This window comes from Chiloscyllium plagiosum, chromosome 45, assembly GCF_004010195.1.
Source record: "Chiloscyllium plagiosum isolate BGI_BamShark_2017 chromosome 45, ASM401019v2, whole genome shotgun sequence".
In the NCBI taxonomy this organism is placed as follows: domain Eukaryota; kingdom Metazoa; phylum Chordata; class Chondrichthyes; order Orectolobiformes; family Hemiscylliidae; genus Chiloscyllium; species Chiloscyllium plagiosum.
In genome coordinates this window covers 9673700-9693610 of record NC_057754.1, presented here as the reverse complement: position 1 = coordinate 9693610, position 19911 = coordinate 9673700, and the positions used below count along the sequence as shown (strand labels likewise).

The window sequence follows — 19911 nt, the reverse complement described above, 5'->3', positions numbered from 1 at the left end:
AGATCAAGATCATTAACGTTATTATTGTAATTATAACACTGAATATCTCTCAATTTAGACCCTGATTGTAGCTACAGTCGGCACTAAACTATTAATGTAATTGTGTTCTGATTATCAATGTGTTAGTATCCTGAGTCTTAATGTGATAGGGCTGAGCAATGGGAAGCTGATATTAATGTAATCAGTCTCTGAGCATTGATGCAGCAGGACCTATGTCATTGATACAGTAGAATTTTGATTATTAGTAGTCTATAATCATGATTATTAATACATTTTGATGTTGATGATGGATGCAGGGAGATCCTGATTACTGACAAAATCCGTTACAATAAGGAACAAAGCTCCAGGTTGATGAGAAAATATAGAATTCCTAAATTGCAGAAAGAAGCATTCGGCAGATTGAATCTGAATTGATTCTCCAAAGAGTATCCCACCCAGCCCCAGCACCAGACACAGACAGACACACACACACAGTATCCCCGCATTTCCCTTGGCTAATTGACCTAGCCTGCACATCCCTGGACACTTTGGGGCAACGTACATTGGCTAGGCCACCTAACCTGCTCATCTTTAGATTGTGGGAGAAACCGGAGCACCTGAAGGAAACCCACGCAGACACAGGGAGAATGTGCACACTCCACACAGGCAGTCACTCGAGGCTGGAATTCAACCCAGGTCCCTGGTGCTGTGAGGGAGCCACCATGCTGCCCCATGTCTATAACAAAGTCTGACACCAAGCCACACGTGAGGGAAAATGAGGAAATGTTTGGTGAAAGAGTTTGGGCTTTTAGGAACTTTAGGAAAAGCAAATGTTCCATCAAACAGCAAATTCATTGTCAGTGGCTGTGAAGTTTGTGTTCGACTGCTATGTCATTTTGTAGGAGAAACTTACCTCTGGTGAAAGTGATCTGAAATGAAAAAAATGCAAAAACGGTGTCTTTAAGACGAGTTACGTGTGTCATAACATCTTCACCGGTGTTTTAGCAGTTAGGGTTCAGTGCTGTCACTCCCATGGTATGGATTTACAATCCCATCCATTGAAACAGCAAAGAAAGACAAAATCAGAGTTTCACATCAAACCTAGCATATGGGGTTGGGAACAAATGTGGAGGAGTGACAGAGAAGGGTTGCAACCATTGGATAACAAGAGTCTTACCAGAACAAGCACAGAGAATGCTGGAGAAACTCAGCAGATCTGACAGCATCCACGGTATTGTGCCAATCAAAACATTGTTTTACTCTGCACACATGTGCCAGACCTGCTGAATTTATCCACCATTCTCTGTATTTGTTTTAACTCTCCAGCAGCCACTGTATTTTGTTTTATTTATTCCTGCTTTTCTACTGGCACAGATTTTAGTCCTAACCACTGAACCAGAACTGCCCTTTCAAAACACTTTGCCAGGTCTTTGCTGTAACTTGCTATCAGTTTACATTCCCCAACATCAAAGTTGCTACTTTCACAGTCATTCGGCCTTTTTCAGAGAATCGTAGAATCCCTACAGTGTGGAGACAGGCATTTGGCTCAAGAAGTCCACACTGACCCTCTGAAGAGTACCCCATCCAGACCCTTTCCCTATCCTATTACTCTATATTTACCCCTGCCAATCACCTAACCTACACATCCCTGAACACTGTGGGCAACTTAGCATGGCCAATTCACCTAACCTGCACATCTTTGGATTGTGGGAGGAAACCGGAGCACCCGGAGGAAACCCACACAGACACGGGGAGAATGTGCAAACTCCAGACAGACAGTTGTCCGAGACTAGAATCGGACCTGGGTCCCTGGTGCTGTGAGGCAGCAGCGCTAACCACTGAGCCACCATGCTGCCCATTTTTATGACATTATATATTGCATTCCCTGACCATGTTTTCAAGGTAAAGACTGATTTTTTAAAATCAGCCTTAAGAGAAGCAGCGACAGTAATTCTCTTCGCTGATTATTGAGCTTGTGGAGTTTCCCATTGTTGCTCAAGAGTCTGTAAACAGCACAACTCTGCAGGATCTGAGTCAAGATGCCATCTGTCAGGCTAGGGGGATGGAAAACACATCTGACTAAGGTTTAGAAACTTGGAGGTTCAACATTTTTACCCGTTTTCTGACACTGAGTTCTAACTGGGGGTGGGGGGGGGTGTTATTCTGCTGTTAATTACTTAGGACAGAGGTGTAGTAAATGGCCTGTACACTTTGGATGCTGTACCAAATGATTTAACAATCAGTCGGGGCATTACGATGGCTCAGTGGTTAGCATTGTCACTTCACAGTGTCAGAGACCTGAGTTCGATTCTAGCCTCAAGCACCTATCAGTGTGGAATTCACACATTCTCCCCGCCTGTGTGGGTTTCCTCTGGGTGCTCTGATTTTCTCCTACATGACAAAGATGTACAGGTTAGGTGGATCGGCCGTGCTAAATTACCCATAGTGTCCAGGGATATCTAGGCTGGGCGGATTAGCCGTGGGAAATGCAAGGTTATTGAGTTAGAGTAGGGGGTTGGGTCAGCATGGACTTAATGGACTGATGGCCTGCTTCCACAGTATAGGGATTCAATCCCTGCAGCTGCAATCATGATAGATCACATGATGATGCTGTCCCTTTAACAAGGTTATGTTGCCTTGGTTTTTGTTCAAGAGGGATTGTAAAGTCAGTGATGCCGAAATGGCTGACAGACCCTCCCTAAGTCAACAATGGAAAGAGATCTTTAGGTTTTTAAAAACAGTTTTACAATGAAAGGGGAGTGGCCAGTTCTCCCAGTTCAGGTTTTTTTTAAATTTGGTTTAGTTTCAGCAGGCAGTCAAAAACTGCTGAGGACCTAGAGAAGCAGCTACATTGAAAAGATGTTCCATGCTTCGACAGAGGTCTTGCTTTAACTTTCTCTCTGGAAGTCTCTCCTGCCTGTAAGAACCTGTATTTGAATTTACCTTTTGCTGAGGAGTGCGTTTATGGGATGTTGCAGGGTTTTGAACAGCTCCTTTGTTAACTCGCCATAGAGTTGGTTGGGTTTTCAAATGAGTTGTTATTCTAATTGTTTTCCTTCGTGTTTTATCCGTAGTGTTTAAATACATTCTGTTTTGTTTAAAGCCAAGTGGTTTGACCAGCTGCATTACTCCTGCAATATTCCCTTTACAATCGCCTAAAAGAAATGATGTGGAGGAGCTGGTTTTGGATGGGGAAGACAAAGTTAAAAATCACACAACACCACTTTTGTAGTCCAACTAGTTTATTTGGAAGTATGAGCTTTTGGAGCGCTGCCAGTTAGCTAGTGGGGCGGGATCATAGCATTTATAGAAAAAGATCAAAGTGAAATACAACTGATGCGATGTATTAAACAAACCTAGATTTCTGTTAAGTCTTTAATCACTTAGAATGGGTTGCAGGTTTCGAATGATTAGTAGGTAAATCACCTTAAGTTATCTCAGGACTGTGACTTGAAAGAAGTTCTGGGATTTACATACAGTGGTCTCCCCGTACCCACAGGGGATACATTGCAGGACCCACTGTGGAAACCTGAAACCGTGGATAGGAGCGAACCCGTTCATTTCAATGGGAAACTTACCTTCCCGGCAGCCTCCTGGTCCCTGGTTCCCTATAATATGTTCGGGGTGCAGTAATCCGCAGGTAACTGAAACGGGGGAAACAATTCCGTGGATACAGGGGTTGCCCTGTATTAATCAATCGAAACCCTCATCCCCATTCTACGTGATTAAAGACTTAACAGCAATCTTTGTTCAATACATCTCATCAGTTGTCTGACACTTTGATCTTTTACTATAAATTCTGTGTTCTATGATTCTGCCCCATTAGCTACCTGATGAAGGAGCAGCACTCCGAAAGCTAGTGCTTCCAAATATATTTGTTAGACTAAACCTGGTGTTGTGTGATTTTTAACTGAAAAAAACATAAAAAGTTAGGGTCTGGCCCACTTTTTAAAAATGTTTTGAGGGGTGTCTGGCCTGGTCTGTAACAAACAAAGCATTCTTTTATTCAACAACATAGCTTTTCAAATGACATGGATGTAGCTCAGGACGGAAGACATTGCGCCGATGGGCTGAATGGTCGCCTCCCATTGTGCCTTGTCCTGACGACACGCAATAATTGCGCAATGTGGGCGGAGCATAGGGCAGAGACCAGCGCATGCGCCTTGCGGAACCTGGGTACAATGACACCGAGGATCTCGAACGGTCAATCCGTGAGCTGAAACCGATTGTACGAGGATAATACAGATGGCGTTGTAAGCATGCAGGCTTCATAAACACGCGGTGATACTCTATGGCCCCGAATAAAGAACGACTGGTGCCGGGGTTAACCCTGGACCGGCAGTCGCGTTTCCCCGGTGGAAGGTCCTTGGCCCACCGCCGCCATCTTTGTTGGGGGCAGGGCGGTGAAGCGCATGCGCGGCCCTGCACGGGCAGGAAGAGAATGACAGCACAATAGCTGGAGATTGTGGTCTGCCATGTGGGCCACAGCAGGTAAAGGTGGCCAGATCCTCTCCCCTGCAGGACATCAGGGAACCCGATGGGGCTTATCCCATTACGGGCAATGCAAGCCATCAAAAGTGAAATGGTGGTAGGGAGGAAGGGAAGGGACTAACTCAAAATGTAACCAGAGGGGGAAATAAAGCACTGTATCTCCCATGGTGCCCACCTCTGGAGGACTCCTTCTACAGGAGGTTAGAAGGGAAAGTTTTCTCAATGGGGTACTCAAATGAAGAACCCCAGATCAAGATCTGAAATCGTCGATTAATCAGAACATGAATACAAACAGCTTCTGAATGTGGAAGGATTGCAGGTCGTCTGTGGAGAAAAATTTGAACCTCAAAATGAAAAGGAAAAGACTGTGGAGAAATTATGACAGGGAGGTGAATTTTAAACAAATTTAGAAATTGCTGGAGAAACTGTGGCAAGAAAGCAGAGTTAATACTTCACGATCAACTCTTTGAAGACTCAGATCTGCTGAGTTTCTCCAGCATCTTCTATTTTTGTTTCAGATCTCCAGTATCCGAAGTTCTTTGTTATATTTTAGAGGTAAATTTTAATATTGAGGAGTGCTTAACCAGGAGCCTTTGCAGATCAATAGGCAGAGTTAAGGAACAATGGATAGAGGGGACATGGGGTGAGGAAGAACACAGCAGAGATTGTATGGTCCCAAGTTGATAGAGATTCATTATGGAAAACTGGATAGGAAGGTGTTAGGATCATCAAGTCTAGAGAGTAAGAAGGAATTGATGAGAGTTTGAGAAACAGCTGAGACGGAAGGAAAGTTGGCTGACGTTACTGAGGTGGATCTGCCTGATCACAGATTTGCTGTTTTGTTTCCTCCCCCTATTCCCCTGCACCCCCTTTGACTTTCACACACTCAATTCTCTTTCCTCATTTCTGAGGGAGGGTCACCTGAATGGAAACCTATACAATCTTTCTGTCCATTGATGCTACCTTACCTGCTGGGTTTTCCAGCATTTTCTGTTTTTATTAAGACCATAAGATGCAGGGGCTGAATTAGTCCAATCAGCCCACCAGGTCTGCTCTGCCATTTCACCATAGCTTCTATGTTTCTCAACCCTCTTCTCTTGCCTTGTCCCTGTGACCCTTGATCACCTTACTAATCGAGAACGTACATCTGAAATACACTAAATTGTTTTGCCTCCACTGCCATTTATCACAATTAGTTCCAAAGATTAACCACCTTCTAGATGAAGAAGTTCCTTCTTATCTCAATTCTAAAGGGTTCTCTACTTCATCTGAGGCAGTGCCCTTGAGTTATAGCCTGTCTTACATCCACTGTCTCCAGGCCTCTCAGTATTCTGTAAGTTTCAATAAAATCCTCTATCGTCTTTCTAAACTCCATTGAGTAAAGAACCAGAGTCCTCAAATGCTCCTCAAATGACAAACCTTTCACCCTGGACATCCTTCAAGGCTACTACATCTTCCCTTAGATATGAGGCCCAAAACTGCCCCCAATATTCCAAATGCGGTATAACCAGAGCCTTATATGGCCTCAGCAGTACATCTCTGCTCTTGTATTCCAGCCAGTACAAAGTGAGGACTGCAAATACTGGAGATCAGAGTCGAGAGTGTGGTGCTGGAAAAGCACTTCAGGTTAGGCAGCATCTGAGTAGCAGGAAAATCTTTTCCAGCATCACACTCTCGACTCTTGTATTCCAGCTGTCTTGAAATGAATGCGAACGTTGCATTTGCCTTCCTAATGAATTTGCGTTTTAACCTGAAGAGAGTTCTGAACTAAGACTCCCAAGTCTCATCGTGCTTCAGATTTCTGAAGCCTTTCCCCTTTTACAAAATAGTCTATGCCTCTATTCTACCTACCAAATGCAGAACCTCACACTTACCCACTTTATATTCCATCTGCCACTTCATTGCCCACTCTCGTAGCCTGATCCAGTCATTCTGCAGCCTCCTTGCTCCCTCAACGCCATCCCTCCACCTATCTTTTTGTCATCTGCAACCATAGCAACAATTCCTTCAGTTCCTTCATCCAGATTGTTAATATATAACGTGAATACTTGTGGTCCCAAAATGGACCCATTCAGAACTCCATTAGTCACTGGCTGCCATCCTGAAAAACACCACTTTGTTCCGACTCTACTTTCTACCAGTCAGTAAATCCTCTATCCATGCCAATACCTTTCCCCTAATACCACGGGCTCTGATCTTTTTTAGCAGCCTCCTGTGCAGCACCTTGTCAAAGGCTTTCTGGAAATCCAAATAAATCATGCCCACTGGCTTTTCATTGCTTGTTCCCTCCTCAAAAAGTTGTAACAGCTTTGTCAAGCATGACCTACTCTTGACGAAGCCACGCTGACTCAGCCCTATTTTATCATGCACTTCCAAGTACTCTATAATCTCATCCTTAATAAAGAACTGTAAAGTGTTACCAACGACCCAGGTCATGTTAACCAGCCTATGTTTCTTGTCTTCAATCTCCCTCCCTTCTTAAACAGGGGTAGTTCTTTAGCAATGTTTGAGTTCACTGGCACTCTCCCTGACTCCACCACTGAAGAGCAAAGTAATTTAGATGATGTAGATTTGTGGTGGGAAGCTCAACTTGGATTGAAATATTTCAGCATGACTTTGACAATTCAGTTCAGCCTCAGATGCTTGGAGGGTGTATTCAGAACTGGCCTTTGTAGCAGAGACTGAAATAGTAGCTTCAGTCTTTCTAATGGAGATTTCTTCTCATTCTTTCTGCACTTCGGCCAAGTCAGGAAGTGTGTGGAGAGGAACTTGTAGCTGATGGAGTTCACATCTGCCTGCTGCTGTAGTGTTTCTCAGGGATGGAGGTTGTTTGGGATTTTCTGTCAAAGTCCTGGTCACGTTGTAGCTGTGTGGAACACCTCGGTCTCTTTCGACTTATGTAGAGACCAGAGCCATGTGTAAGCCAAGGCAGTGTGGCTAGTATCCATTCCCTGAAGGTCAGTAGTGAGCCAGTTGGATTTTTATGACAGTCTTGAGGTTCATATGGTTTATAGTTTACTCATGCCAGCCCCATAAGTTACTAGATTCATCCAGATCAAGTTCATAACCTGCATTTGTTTGGGATTTCTCTCATTCCCTTTTTTTCTGTTTCAAATCAATTTCCCAGGGAATTAGAACAGGAGGATTTGAAATCGGAAAACTGAAACCCAAAATCACATCTCGATCTGATGGAATTGTCCAATTTGTCCCACCTGAATAACATTGGACTGTGAACATGGAAGGTAAAAGCACTGTTCTCAGTGAGGAGAAACGATACATGTGTCGTGCGTGCGGACAAGGCTTCAGTCAATCGTCTGGCCTGTCGAGACACAAGTGCAGTCACACTGGGAAGAAACCATGGAAATGCGAAGACTGTGGGAAGGGATACAGATCCCCATCTCAGTTGGAAATTCATCGACGCAGTCACACTGGAGAGAGGCCATTTACCTGCCCAGAGTGTGGCAAGGGATTCACTCTGTCATCCAACCTACTGACACACCAGAGAGTTCACACTGACGAGAGACCTTTCAAATGTCCAGACTGTGGGAAGTGCTATAAAAGCTCTGGGGAACTGATTCGCCATCAAGGTGTTCACATTGATGACAGACCTTTCAGGTGCTCTCAGTGTGGGTCTGGGTTCAGACGATCATCTCACCTCACTGTACACCAGCGAGTTCACACTGGGGAGAGACCGTTCATCTGCTCTGAGTGTGGGAAAGGATTCGCTCAGTTCCCCAACCTGCAGAAACACCAGCAGGTTCACAGCGCTGAGAAGCCATTCACCTGCTCCGATTGTGGGAAGGGTTTCACTCAGTCATTCAGCTTGCTGAGACACCAGCGAGTTCACACTGGGGAGAGACCATTCACCTGCTTGCAGTGTGGGAACACGTTTACTCAGTCTTGCAGCCTGCTGAGACACCAGCGAGTACACACTCAGGAGAAGCCGTACTCCTGCTCCTTGTGTGGAAAGGGATTCGCAACTTCATCCAGTCGACTGGAGCATAAGCGAGTTCACACTGGGGAGAGGCCATTCAGCTGCTTTGAGTGTGGAATGGGATTTACTAAGTCATCCACCTTGGTTAGACACCAGCGAGTTCATAAATAACTACAGTGATGAGATTCTGCTGTTAATCAGATCAAGGACAGGACCAAGTTCATTGGGTTCCTGCTGATACTAATAAACTTCTGCCCAGTCATAAGCATTAATATTCTGGATAAAAGTCAAATAAATCAGCTTTGTCATGAACACAGTCTGTCAAGTCTTTTAAACATTGCTAATAGAAGTAAGTTCCTTTTGATGGGACGTCACTCTCCTGTCTCCTTCATCTTCACCTCCAACAACACGTGTAAGGGAGCTTCTGCAACCTCTTTTGTCACTAAGATTAACATTATCTAACCGGCTGCCTCCCTGCTTTCCACTCATCATTGGCAGCAAAGTACCTAGATACATCTTGTTTGCCTGAGCCTTGAATCCACAGCTTTCTCCTCTGTCTCATCACACACTCTCTGTACCGCTCATGTTCATCAGTCCCACCTCCTGGTCCATTGACCCTATTACTACGAAATGCCTGATTTCCCCCCCCCCCCCCCCCCAACGTTCTCATGTCCGTTACTTTGTTCAAAGATCTCTCTCTTTTCAAATACTGTCTCTCCTCCTCAAATCTGCTGTCATCACCATCTGCTCAAAATGTATACACCTGACTGCAATATTCTTGAAAACTACTACCCCACCTCCAAACACCGTCTTGTCTCAAACTCTCAGAATTGTTGCGCCTCTCAATAAATTCAGCCCATTGTGCCTGCACTGTCTCTTGAGAGAAACATCATTACCACAGGCCAAGTGATTTTTCTCCAAACCTTTGAACACTACTTCAAATAACCATCCAATGTTCTCTTGAATTGAGCCTACCTCCACCACATTTCCACGTAGTGCATTCCATACTCTATAAAGACTCACTGCGTGAAAAAGTTTTTTTCCGACATTGCTTGAGCTTTTATTTGCACGTCACTTTAACTCTATTGTTAAAGTGGAGATTTGAGGGAATCCCCGTGGACTCAGACCTGTAAAGCCTCTCTCTTGGTTCATCCCGGAGATCGTACTCTTTGGAAGTTTGGAATAAAACCCTCTTACGGACAGTTTAGTTTAATTTTAGCCATCCCCTTTATTCACTAATAGCATCACTGTTGCAATATAACACAAGCTAAACTAACTAGGTTCTAATAACCTAGGAGAGTAGGGTACCAGCTCTTCAAGTGCCCCAGCAAGCTGATCTGATGTAGTGATACACATTGGCTTACTTTATATACAATAATTTAAAAAACATTGCCTGTTCTTAATTAGACAATGAAAGACAATAATTCGTAATTGACAGGTCTGTGCACACTTGATTAATCATTCCAACAGACCCTAAGCCATTCATCAGGTGGGAAAAACATACCCAGTTGAGTTAGGCGCCTGCTAGTGAGATAAACTCTTATCATAAAGTCTGAGCTAATTGGAGAGTTCATAAGGTAACGTTGCACAGCTCACATGTCAGATACAATTCTTTTAATTCCAAACATATACTTTATTCATAAAACTCTTTTGAAATCTGTACAGTGGGTGATGCCATTGCACATCTTTACATACAGAGATCAGACTGAGTCATTTGTATGTACAAGTCTGTACGTTAACCATCCAGGTGTTCAGCTGACTTGTCAGCGGAGCCCGATTTCTGAGTGGGCCCCCTGTTCTTAAGCAGGCAGACCTTACACAGTCGTCTTTCCCCACCGCGCCTTAGCGGCAGCTGCCCCGAGCTTCAGCGTGTTCCTCAACACGTAGTCCTGGAACTTGGAATGTGCCATTCTGCAACACTCAGTTGGGGTCAACTCCTTCAGCTGGAAGATCAACAGGTTTTGGGCAGACCAAAGAGAGTCTTTGACCGAGTTGATGATCCTGCAGGCACAGTTGATGTTCGGCTCGGTGTGCGTCCCAGGGAACAGGCCGTAGAGCACGGAGTCCAGTGTCATGGAGCTGCTCGGGACTAACTTCGACAAACACCACTGCATTCGTCTCCAGACTTCATTTGCGTAGGCACATTCCAGAAGGAGGTGTGTGACAGTCTCATCCCCTCCACAGCCGCTTCGAGGGCAGCGTGCGGAGCGACAGAGAGTCCGGGCCTGCATAAAGGATCTCACAGGCAGAGCCCTTCTCACCACCAGCCAAGCCATGTCTTGGTGCTTGTTGGCAAGTTCTGGTGATGAGGCATTCTGCCAAATGGCTTTGACAGTCTGCTCAGGGAACCGCTCGATAGGATCCGCCCTCTCCTTTTCCCGAAGGGTCTCAAGGACACTACGTGCTGACCACTTCCTGATGGATTTGTGGTCAAAGGTGTTTTTCTTCATAAACTTCTCCACGAAGGACAGGTGATATGGAACAGTCCAACTACTTGGAGCGTTCCGCGGCAGCGAGGCCAGGCCCATCCTTCGCAACACCGGGGACAGGTAGAACCTCAGTACATAGTGACACTTGGTGTTTGCATACCAGGGATCCACGCACAGCTTGATGGCCATTGCACAGAGCTTTGTACATCGAGTCCCTTTGGACCCAGTCCATCTTTGATCTCCACATAAAATGTAAGATGGCCCGAGTGACTGCGACGGCACAGGTTCTGGGAATAGGCCAGACCTGTGCCACGTATAACAGCAATGACAGTGCCTCACACATTGCACAGAGCTTTGTACATCGAGTCCCTTTGGACCCGGTCCATCTTTGATCTCCACATAAAATGTAAGATGGCCCGGGTGACTGCAGCAGCACAGGTTCTGGGAATAGGCCAGACCTGTGCCATGTATAATAGCAATGACAGTGCCTCACACCTGATGACCAGGTTTTTTCACGTGATGGAGAGTGACCGTTGCTTCCAACTGCCCAGTTTCTGCCTCACTTTACTGATACACTCCTCCCTAGACTTAGCGCATGCCCCAGCCCCTCCGAACCAAATACCCAGCACCTTCAGGTGGTCAGTCCTGATGGTGAAGGGGATGGAGGATTGGTCAGCCCAATTCCCAAAGAGCATGGCCTCGCTCTTGCCTCGGTTTACCTTGGCCCCCGAGGCCCGTTCGAACTGGTCACATATGCACATGAGTCTGCGCATGGACAGCGGATCCGAGCAGAAAACGGCGACGTCATCCATGTACAGGGAGGCCTTAACCTGCAGGCCCCAGCTGCCAGGAATAGTCACCCCACTCAGGCTCACATCGTTCCTGATGGGCTCGGCAAATGGCTCTATGCAGCACACAAACAAGGCAGGAGAGAGAGGGCAGCCCTGCCTGACTCCAGATCTGATTGGAAAGCTTTCTGATTCTCACCCATTGATTGAGACTGCACTGACAATATTGGTGTAGAGCAGTCGGATCCAATTACAGATTCCCTCCCCAAAGCCCATTTAGGAGAGGACATATCCTGTCAAAGGCTTTCTCCTGGTCCAGGCTGATGAGGCAGGTGTCCAGCCCCCTGTCCTGCACGTAGACGATCGTATCCCTGAGGAGTGCGAGACTCTCAGCGATCTTCCTGCCCAGTACAGCGCAGGTTTGGTCAGGATGGATCACCAATCCCAAAGCTGACCTGACCCAGTTGGCGATGACCTTTGACAAGATTCTGTAATCTACAGTTAGCAGCGAGATTGGTTGCCAATTTCTAATTTCCTCCCTGTCCCCCTTCTGCTTGTAGATGAGGGTGATGATGCCTTTCCTCATGGATTCGCTCATGGTACCTGCCAGAAGCATACTGACATACACCTCCAGCAGGTCCTGGCCAATCAAGTCCCACACAGCAGAAATGGACTCGACTGGTAAGCCGTTGTTTTTGGGAGTTCTATTCTTTTCGAAGGCTTTGGTCAGCTCCTCCAGAGATAGCAGCTGGTTTAGCCTCTCCCGTGTTCTGATGTCTAAGACCTCCGTGATAGAGGACAGGAACAACTGGGAGGCCGCGCTGTCAGTTGGCTTCGAGTCATACAGACTGGCATAGAAGGATTTGCTAATCCTCATGATGTCAGTCTGAGATGACGTTAACAACACATCTTTTTCCTTCAGGCTGCTGAGCGCGGAGTTCTCCTTGTGCACCTTCTGGAAGAAGAAACGTGAGCACATCTCGTCCTGCTCCACCGAGCGGACCCTGGACCGGAAGATTATCTTGGAGGCCTCTGAGGCAAAGAGCGAGGCGTGCTGGCCCTTCACCTCCTGGAGGTTCTCCATGACATCCACCCCCATCGTCTGCAGCAGGAGCAGGTTCTGCATACTTTCCTGGAGTTAGGACAGTTTTCCCTGCCTCTCTCTCGCCTCCTGAACACCTTTGAGGATGAAGAACCTCTTGATGTTCCCTTTAACCGTTTCCTACTAGTCCGCTGGAGACTCAAAGAGGGGCTTCATGGTTCTCCAACCTGCGTAGTCCCTCTTGAGCTCCTCAATGTTTCCCAGGGTCAACAGCTTTGTGTTCAGCTTCCACGTTCCCTTAGCAGCCCGCTGCTCGTCCTGTAGGTGACAGTTGGCCAGCAGGAGGCAGTGGTCGGAGAAGAACACCGGCTTGACGTCGGTGGATCTGACCGAGAGCGTTTGGGACACAAACAGGTAATCTATCCTTGAGCGGATAGACCTGTCTGCCCATGACCAGGTGTATCTACTCTGCGCTCCGTCTGCAGGGGTGCTGAAGATGTCATGCAGCTTGGCATTTTTGACAGTTTCCATCAGAACTCTGGATGTGGCGTCCAGTTTACTGTCCCCCCCGCCGGATCGTCCATCTGCATCAATGATACAGAATGACCGGCCTGGATGTAGCCAGCAACAGTGGAAGCTGCTGCAGGATGGCCAGACGTTCCCTCTGACCCACTGGGGCGTACACATTAATCAGTCTCAGGGGAGCATTCCTGTACATGACGTCGGTGATGAGGAGGCGCCCGCCCACCACCTCCTTAACCTTGGAGATGGTGAAGCTGCCTCCTCACAGCAGGATACCTAGGCCGGAGGAGTGGTTATCATTGCCCCCCCGACCAAACTGACGGCCCATGGGCCCACAAGCTCGACCACCTCCTGTAACTGCTCAGGTGCGGTATCCCACACTCCTGCAGAAACGGGACATCAGCTTTAACGCTGGCTAGGAAGGCCAATGTAGAAACACATCACGTAGAAGATTTAACGCTACGCATCTTAATCCTTGCAATTTTAACGCCCATTTTACAGTTTACAAAGTTATCACTGTCCGTTTGTCAATGGTCCTGTCTCTGGGGCAGCTGTCTGCATCCCCATAGTGAAGGCGAATTGCTGGACCCTCACAGAGCTGAGGTAGCTGTCCAGCTCCTCGCTGGGGGTCATTTCCCCGCTCTGGTGTCAGCAGGTCGGGACCAGGGTCCGCACAATCCAGTTCTGTGTCTGACAGTGGGGCTGCCAAAGGTTCGCGGTTCCCAGTTACCTGGAGCTGTGGTGTAGTGGGTATCTCCTGGTTCTCAGTGGTTGGGGGGGTTGCCTTTACCAGCCCCCTCAGAGGGTGCTTCGCTTCCTGGTTGGAGGGTGCTACCCTCCTTTCTCCCCTCAATGCTCTGCCTCTTCTTAAGGTGACGACCCTCCTTGCACCCACCTTCACCATCTGAAGAGCTGTTTGTATCCTCCTCGTGCAGCTGCTGTTTCCCCCTTTGCTGGGAGGCTTTGGGGACCTGGCAGATTTTCCTTTTCCTGTTTGTCACAGGTATCCACTCCCTTACCTCCTTGGTTACCTCCTCCTCCATTGCCTCCATCCGTCCCGCTGGAGCTTGGGCCGACTGGTGTACCTCTCCGCTGGCTGCCGTCTGCTCCGCTCCACCCTGTCCTTCCTTCTAGGTACCCCCAGACTCCATTTCCCTGCTGTCTGGTTGGACCTTGCTGGTCTTTGGGGGTCCATGGCTCACCTTTGCCACCTCCGGCCATCTGCGCGTAAGTGGCTGCCCCCCTCGTCTTGGGCAGGCCTTGTACATGTGGCCCGTCTCTCCACACAGGTTACAGTTCTTCGCCTCTTTGCAGTTCTTGGTCAGGTGACCCTCCTGCTTACAGTTCCTGAAGATCCGCCGCCATGTGGCCTGACCTCCCGCAGGTTCGGCACACTTTCGGCTGCCCTGTGTAAGTCAGGTAACCTCTGCTCCCTCGGATTGCGAAGCTGGAGGGTGGGTGGAGGATGTTCCTGCTGGCATCCACCGCGACCAGCCACTTGCTGGTCCGGATTCTGAAAGGGTCGACCACATCAGTTGCTGTCTCCTTCGACCTGTACTTACCATCCCAGAAAGGTCAGGACATCAGCTGCTGGGACATGGGGGTTGTACATATGGATGATGACAACCCAACTCCTCTGTGCTGGGAGCACACACAACAGGACCACAGACAAGATGGAGAACAGTGACTCCTCTTCCTTCTCCTTGAAAACCTTCAGGAGCTGCTCGCCCTGCTTCACACTCCTGAAGGTCACATCAAAATAGCCCAGACTGGGGAAATCCTGCAGGCAGTAGATTTTATTAAATTTCAATAATATTTTATTCATAAAATTATTTTGATATCTATACAATTGGTTGTGCCATTCTTATGCACACATTGCATTTCTTTACATATAGAGATCGGAATTAATCATTCGTATGTACAAGTCTATACATTGACCATCAAGATATTTAGCTGAGGTATCAGCGGGGCCCTATTTCTGAGTGGGCCCCCTGTTCTTCTTAGGCAGGCAGACCTTACACGGTGGTCTTTCCCCACCGCGCCTTGGCGGCAGCTGCCCCAAGCATCAGCACGTCCCTCAACACATAGTCCTGGACCTTGGAATGTGCCAGTCCGCAACACTCAGTCGGGGTCAGCTCCTTCAGCTGGAAGATCAATAGGTTTTATACAGACCAAAGAGCGTCTTTGACCGAGTTGATGATCCTCCAGGCACAGTTGATGTTCGTCTTGGTGTGTGTCCCGGGGCACAGACCGTAGAGCACGGAGTCCCGTGTCACGGAGCTGCTCGAGACGAAACTTTGACAAACACCACTGCATTCGTCTCCAGACTTCCTATGCGTAGGCACATTCCAGAAAGAGGCATGTGACAGTCTTGTCCCCTCCACAGCCGCTTCGAGGGCTGTGTGTGGTGCGGCAGAGAGTCCAGGCCTGCATAAAGGATCTCACAGGCTCATGTCTTTGTTTGGAAGTTCTGGCGATGAGGCATTCTGCCAAATGACTTTGACAGTCTGCTCAGGGAACCGCTTGACAGGATCCGCCCTCTCCTTTTCCTGAAGGGTGTCAAGGACACTATATGTACAGGGAGGCCTTAACCTGTAGGCCCCCGCTGCCAGGAATAATCACGCATCTCAGGCTCACATCCTTCCTGATGGACTTGGCAAATGGCTCTATGCAGCACACAAACAAGGCGGGAGAGAGAGGGCAGCCCTGCCTGACTCCAGATCTGACTGGGAAGCTATCTGATTCCCACTCATTGATTAAGACTGCACTGACACTGTTGGTGTAGAGCAGTCGGATCCAATTACAGATTCCCTCCCGAAAGCCCATTTAGGAGAGGACATCTCTCATGTACGTGTGTAATATCCTGTCAAAGGCTTTCCATGGTCCAGGCTGATGTGGCAGGTGTCCAACCCCCTGTCCTGCCTGTAGGCAATCGTATCCCTGAGGAGTGCGAGACTCTCAGCGATCTTCCTGCCCGGCACAGCACAGGTTTGGTCAGGATGGATCACCGATCCCAAAGCTGACCTGACCCGGTTGGTGTTGACCTTTGCCAAGATTTTGTAATCTGCATTTAATAGTGAGATTGGTCTCCAATTTCAGATTTCCTCCCTGTCCCCCTTCTGCTTGTAGATGAAGGTGATGATGCCTTTCATCATGGATTCGCTCATGGTACCTGCCCGAAGCATACTGACATACGTCTCCAACAGGTCCTGGCCAAGCAAGTCCCATAGAACAGAATAGAGCTCGACCGGTAAGCCGTCGCTTCCGGGAGTTTTATTCTTTTCGAAGGACTCGAGGGCCTTGGTCAGCTTGTCCAGAGATAGTGGCTGGTCCAGCCTCTCCCGTGTTCTGTCATCTAAGACCTCCGTGATAGAGGACAGGAATGACTGGGAGGCCACGCTGTCAGTTGGCTTCGAGTCAGACAGACTGGCATTGAAGAATTTGCTGATCCTCATGGTGTCAGCCTGAGATGACGTTACCAAGCTATCTTCTTCCTTCAGGCTACTGAGCACGGAGCTCTTTCTGGAAGAAAAACGTGAGCAGACCCTGGACTGGAAGATTATCTTGGAGGCCTCTGAGGCTAAGAGCGAGGCTTGCTGGACCTTCACCTCCTTGAGGTCCTCCGTGACATCGACCCCCATTGTCTGCAGCAGGAGCAGGTTCTGCATACTTTCCTGGAGTTGGGACAGTTTTCCCCACCTCTCTCTCGCCTCCTGAATAGCTTTGAGGATGAAGAACCTCTTGATATTCCCTTATCAGATACAATTGTTTTACAAAACTTTTGATCATAAAATAGCTTCCTGACATATTGTACCAGAATCTCTTCAATGTTACGCTTAGAATAATTTCTACGCTAGGAGCAGACTCCTGCTCTTTAAGCACTGAATCACTCTGTACCTGAGGCTGAGATGTTACCATAAGGTTGCATATAAACTAACTCATTAGTCTTTGAATTAAACATGCTTTCTTTTCAAGGTTGTGATTCAAATTTAAATAAGATCTGATTAGTTAAAATTGACAGTGGGGCAGTCTGTAAGGTCTATGGAGTGGTCTGCAAGAACAGCAAGTAAGTTAAATCTTCACGAATATTACCTTTTACAGAGTTTTGTATTTAGTAACCGGTAATGGCTACTCAGTATCATCATAAAGTCCAAAATGCAATTAAATTCAATCCATAGCAGATAAGCACTAAGTGTTAATTTTCTACTGGCTCCAACAGCCTCAGTACTAAGTTTTGTATTTAGTAACCGGTAATGGCTACTCAGTATCATCATAAAGTCCCAAAATGCAATTAAATTCAATCCATAGCAGATAAGCACTAAGTGTTAATTTTCTACTGGCTCCAACAGCCTCAGTACTAAAATGGTCTCTCTCTCTCGTGTCCTTTTGAACTCTCAAGTCAGGGTCCTGTAACAGCAAAGATTTTTTTTTCTCTCTATGTCTGTCCCGCTTGCAAGGGGGTAATAAGAATCCATTATAATTGGCAGCATCTGACCATTAATTACAAAGCTTTTGATAGTACTGAGTTTTGTTTCAGGGTCAGAATCGAACACTGTCCTTAATTTCACAAGGGAAGGGCTGTGAATGTTATCACTTGGTGTCCTGTTCACACAGATTCACCGATGCTGAGGCAAATGTTCTTAATTGTCTTACAGCATCCTGTTATCACTTGGTGAGCCCAGATGTCCCTATCTTCTGCATTCCTTGAGTTCCCCCCTTTTTCTGAGCCTTTCTGCCTGTCTATTTCCTAGTGTCGTAAATGTGCTGTATAATTCAGCATTATATTTTAAGCTAAATGTTTAAACACAAGTTTTAAGGCTGTAGACTGTCTCACTATTCCCTCTCATTTTTGTCCCTTTTACGAGCAGGACAGTTTATTCTGATCTGTCTCATGATTTTGAAAACCGCTATAAAATCTCCTCTCAGACTTTTCTTCTTAGACCTATTCTCATTACTTAAGATTTTCATTCCTGAGGCCATTTGTGTAAATTCCTTCTGCACTATCTGCAGTGCATTCCCATCTCAATTATAATGTGATGCCCACATTGCGCAAAATATTCCAGCTGACGTCTAACAAGCGTCACACTCACATTCAACATCGCCTTGTTCTTGTGCTCTGTGCGCTTTTTTTTATATAGATATTTTTATTAGAAATTTAACATTTTTACAAGTTTACAAAAATAAACAAAACTCTCAGATATAAACATTGATATACAATTAGCTCAAATATACAATAGCCAAAATTTAACAAAAAAACAAAACAAAAAAAAACCTGAAAAAAGAAAAAAAACAAACAAAACTCAACTATCTACTAATCTAACCTACGACTAACCAGAGTGTATATTTAAGTCTCTTACATGCTCGGAATGTGTTAACATCAGATGTAATAAAACCCGTATTCGTGCGGGATTCCTCCCCCGAGGGGCCCCGGACCAGCCAGGTTTGTAATCTCAATTAAATAAAAGCCCTTGTTAGGATAGCCGAAATATCTGTATTTATGTAATTCAAGAAGGGCTGCCATATTTTATAAAATAATTTGGTCTTTCGGTGCACCATATTTGTAAGGAAGTCAAGGGGAATACATTCCATAATTAATCTGTGCCAATTTGAAAGTCTGGGGGGCCCTCAGCCTCCCAGTTCACCAAAATATTTTTCCTTGCACAGAAAGAAAGAATAGAAAAGAAAATAGTCTCTTCCCGTACGTGTCCAGGGAGGGAAAGTTCGAAAAGCCCAAGAGGAGAAATACAAGGTCCACTTTAATTTCTGTTCCTAAAATTTCTGCCAGGGTACTTGCTACTTTAGTCCAATATCTACGGATCTTATGACAGGTCCATAGGCAATGTACAAGAGTGCCCACCTCTATTTTGCATTAGGGACACATTGGAGATGCTCCTGCCTTAAATTTTGCCAATTGAACCGGTGCTATATGGGCCCTATGAAGTATCTTCAGCTGGATAGCCTGGGTTCTGTTACAGATAGTAATTCTTCTAGCATTTTCCCAAATATCATTCCACGTTTCTATAGAGATTTCTAGTCCCAAATCCTGATCCCATGTTTTAAGCAGATTATCCATATCTCCCGATACTTCATCATGTAGTAAATGATAAATAGTACTGACGGAAGATACCCACATTGGTCGTAGCACTCTACATTCTCTATCTGATTTATAAAGACTATCTAATAACGTAGTCTTCTTCTGTACATAATCTCGAATTTGGAAATATCGAAAGAGGTCTCCATTAGGTAATCCGAATTTCAGACGCAGCTGTTCAAAAGACATCAGGACCCCATCTTTAAATAAATCCCCAAGACATGAGATACCCCTGGCTCTCCAGAGTTTAAAAGTGGCATCTGATAACCCCGGTTGGAATCCCCATGCTCCCACTATCGGTGCATAGGGGGATGTTTTATGTGAATTACCCTCATTTTGCCGCATTATATTCCAAGCCTTGATTGTATTTAGTATAATAGGGTTTTTACAGTGATCTGTAATGATTTTCCTCTTGTCTGAGAATAAAAGGTTAATAAGTGGGTATTTTACTTGAGAAGCCTCGATGTCCAACCAGATTGATTGTGGATCAGACAAGACCCAATCAGCTATATAACTTAATAGGGAACTTAATTGATATTTCCTAAAATCTGGGAAGTCCAATCCACCCCTTGCCTGTGGAAGCTGTAGCTTCTTCAGCTTAATGAGGGGCCACCTATGATTCCAGATAAAGGAAC

General features: G+C 46.4%; 1 protein-coding gene across 4 annotated transcripts; it reads left to right on the top strand.

Annotated features, from left to right (window-relative positions):
• The first annotated feature begins 2797 nt into the window (after positions 1–2797).
• LOC122543917 (zinc finger protein 239-like) lies at positions 2798–8716 on the top strand. Of its 4 annotated transcripts, none has more exons than XM_043682834.1 (2): positions 2798–2898; positions 7598–8716. In XM_043682834.1, exon 2 carries the CDS (start codon positions 7706–7708, stop codon positions 8573–8575), a length of 870 nt encoding a protein of 289 aa, XP_043538769.1. In that variant the 5' UTR covers positions 2798–2898; positions 7598–7705; the 3' UTR covers positions 8576–8716. The 4 variants fall into 4 exon arrangements, with proteins under 4 accessions (XP_043538769.1, XP_043538768.1, XP_043538765.1 ...); XM_043682833.1 differs by lacking the exon at positions 2798–2898 and adding an exon at positions 4101–4207; XM_043682830.1 differs by lacking the exon at positions 2798–2898 and adding an exon at positions 4109–4232.
• Positions 8717–19911: the final 11195 nt, after the last annotated feature.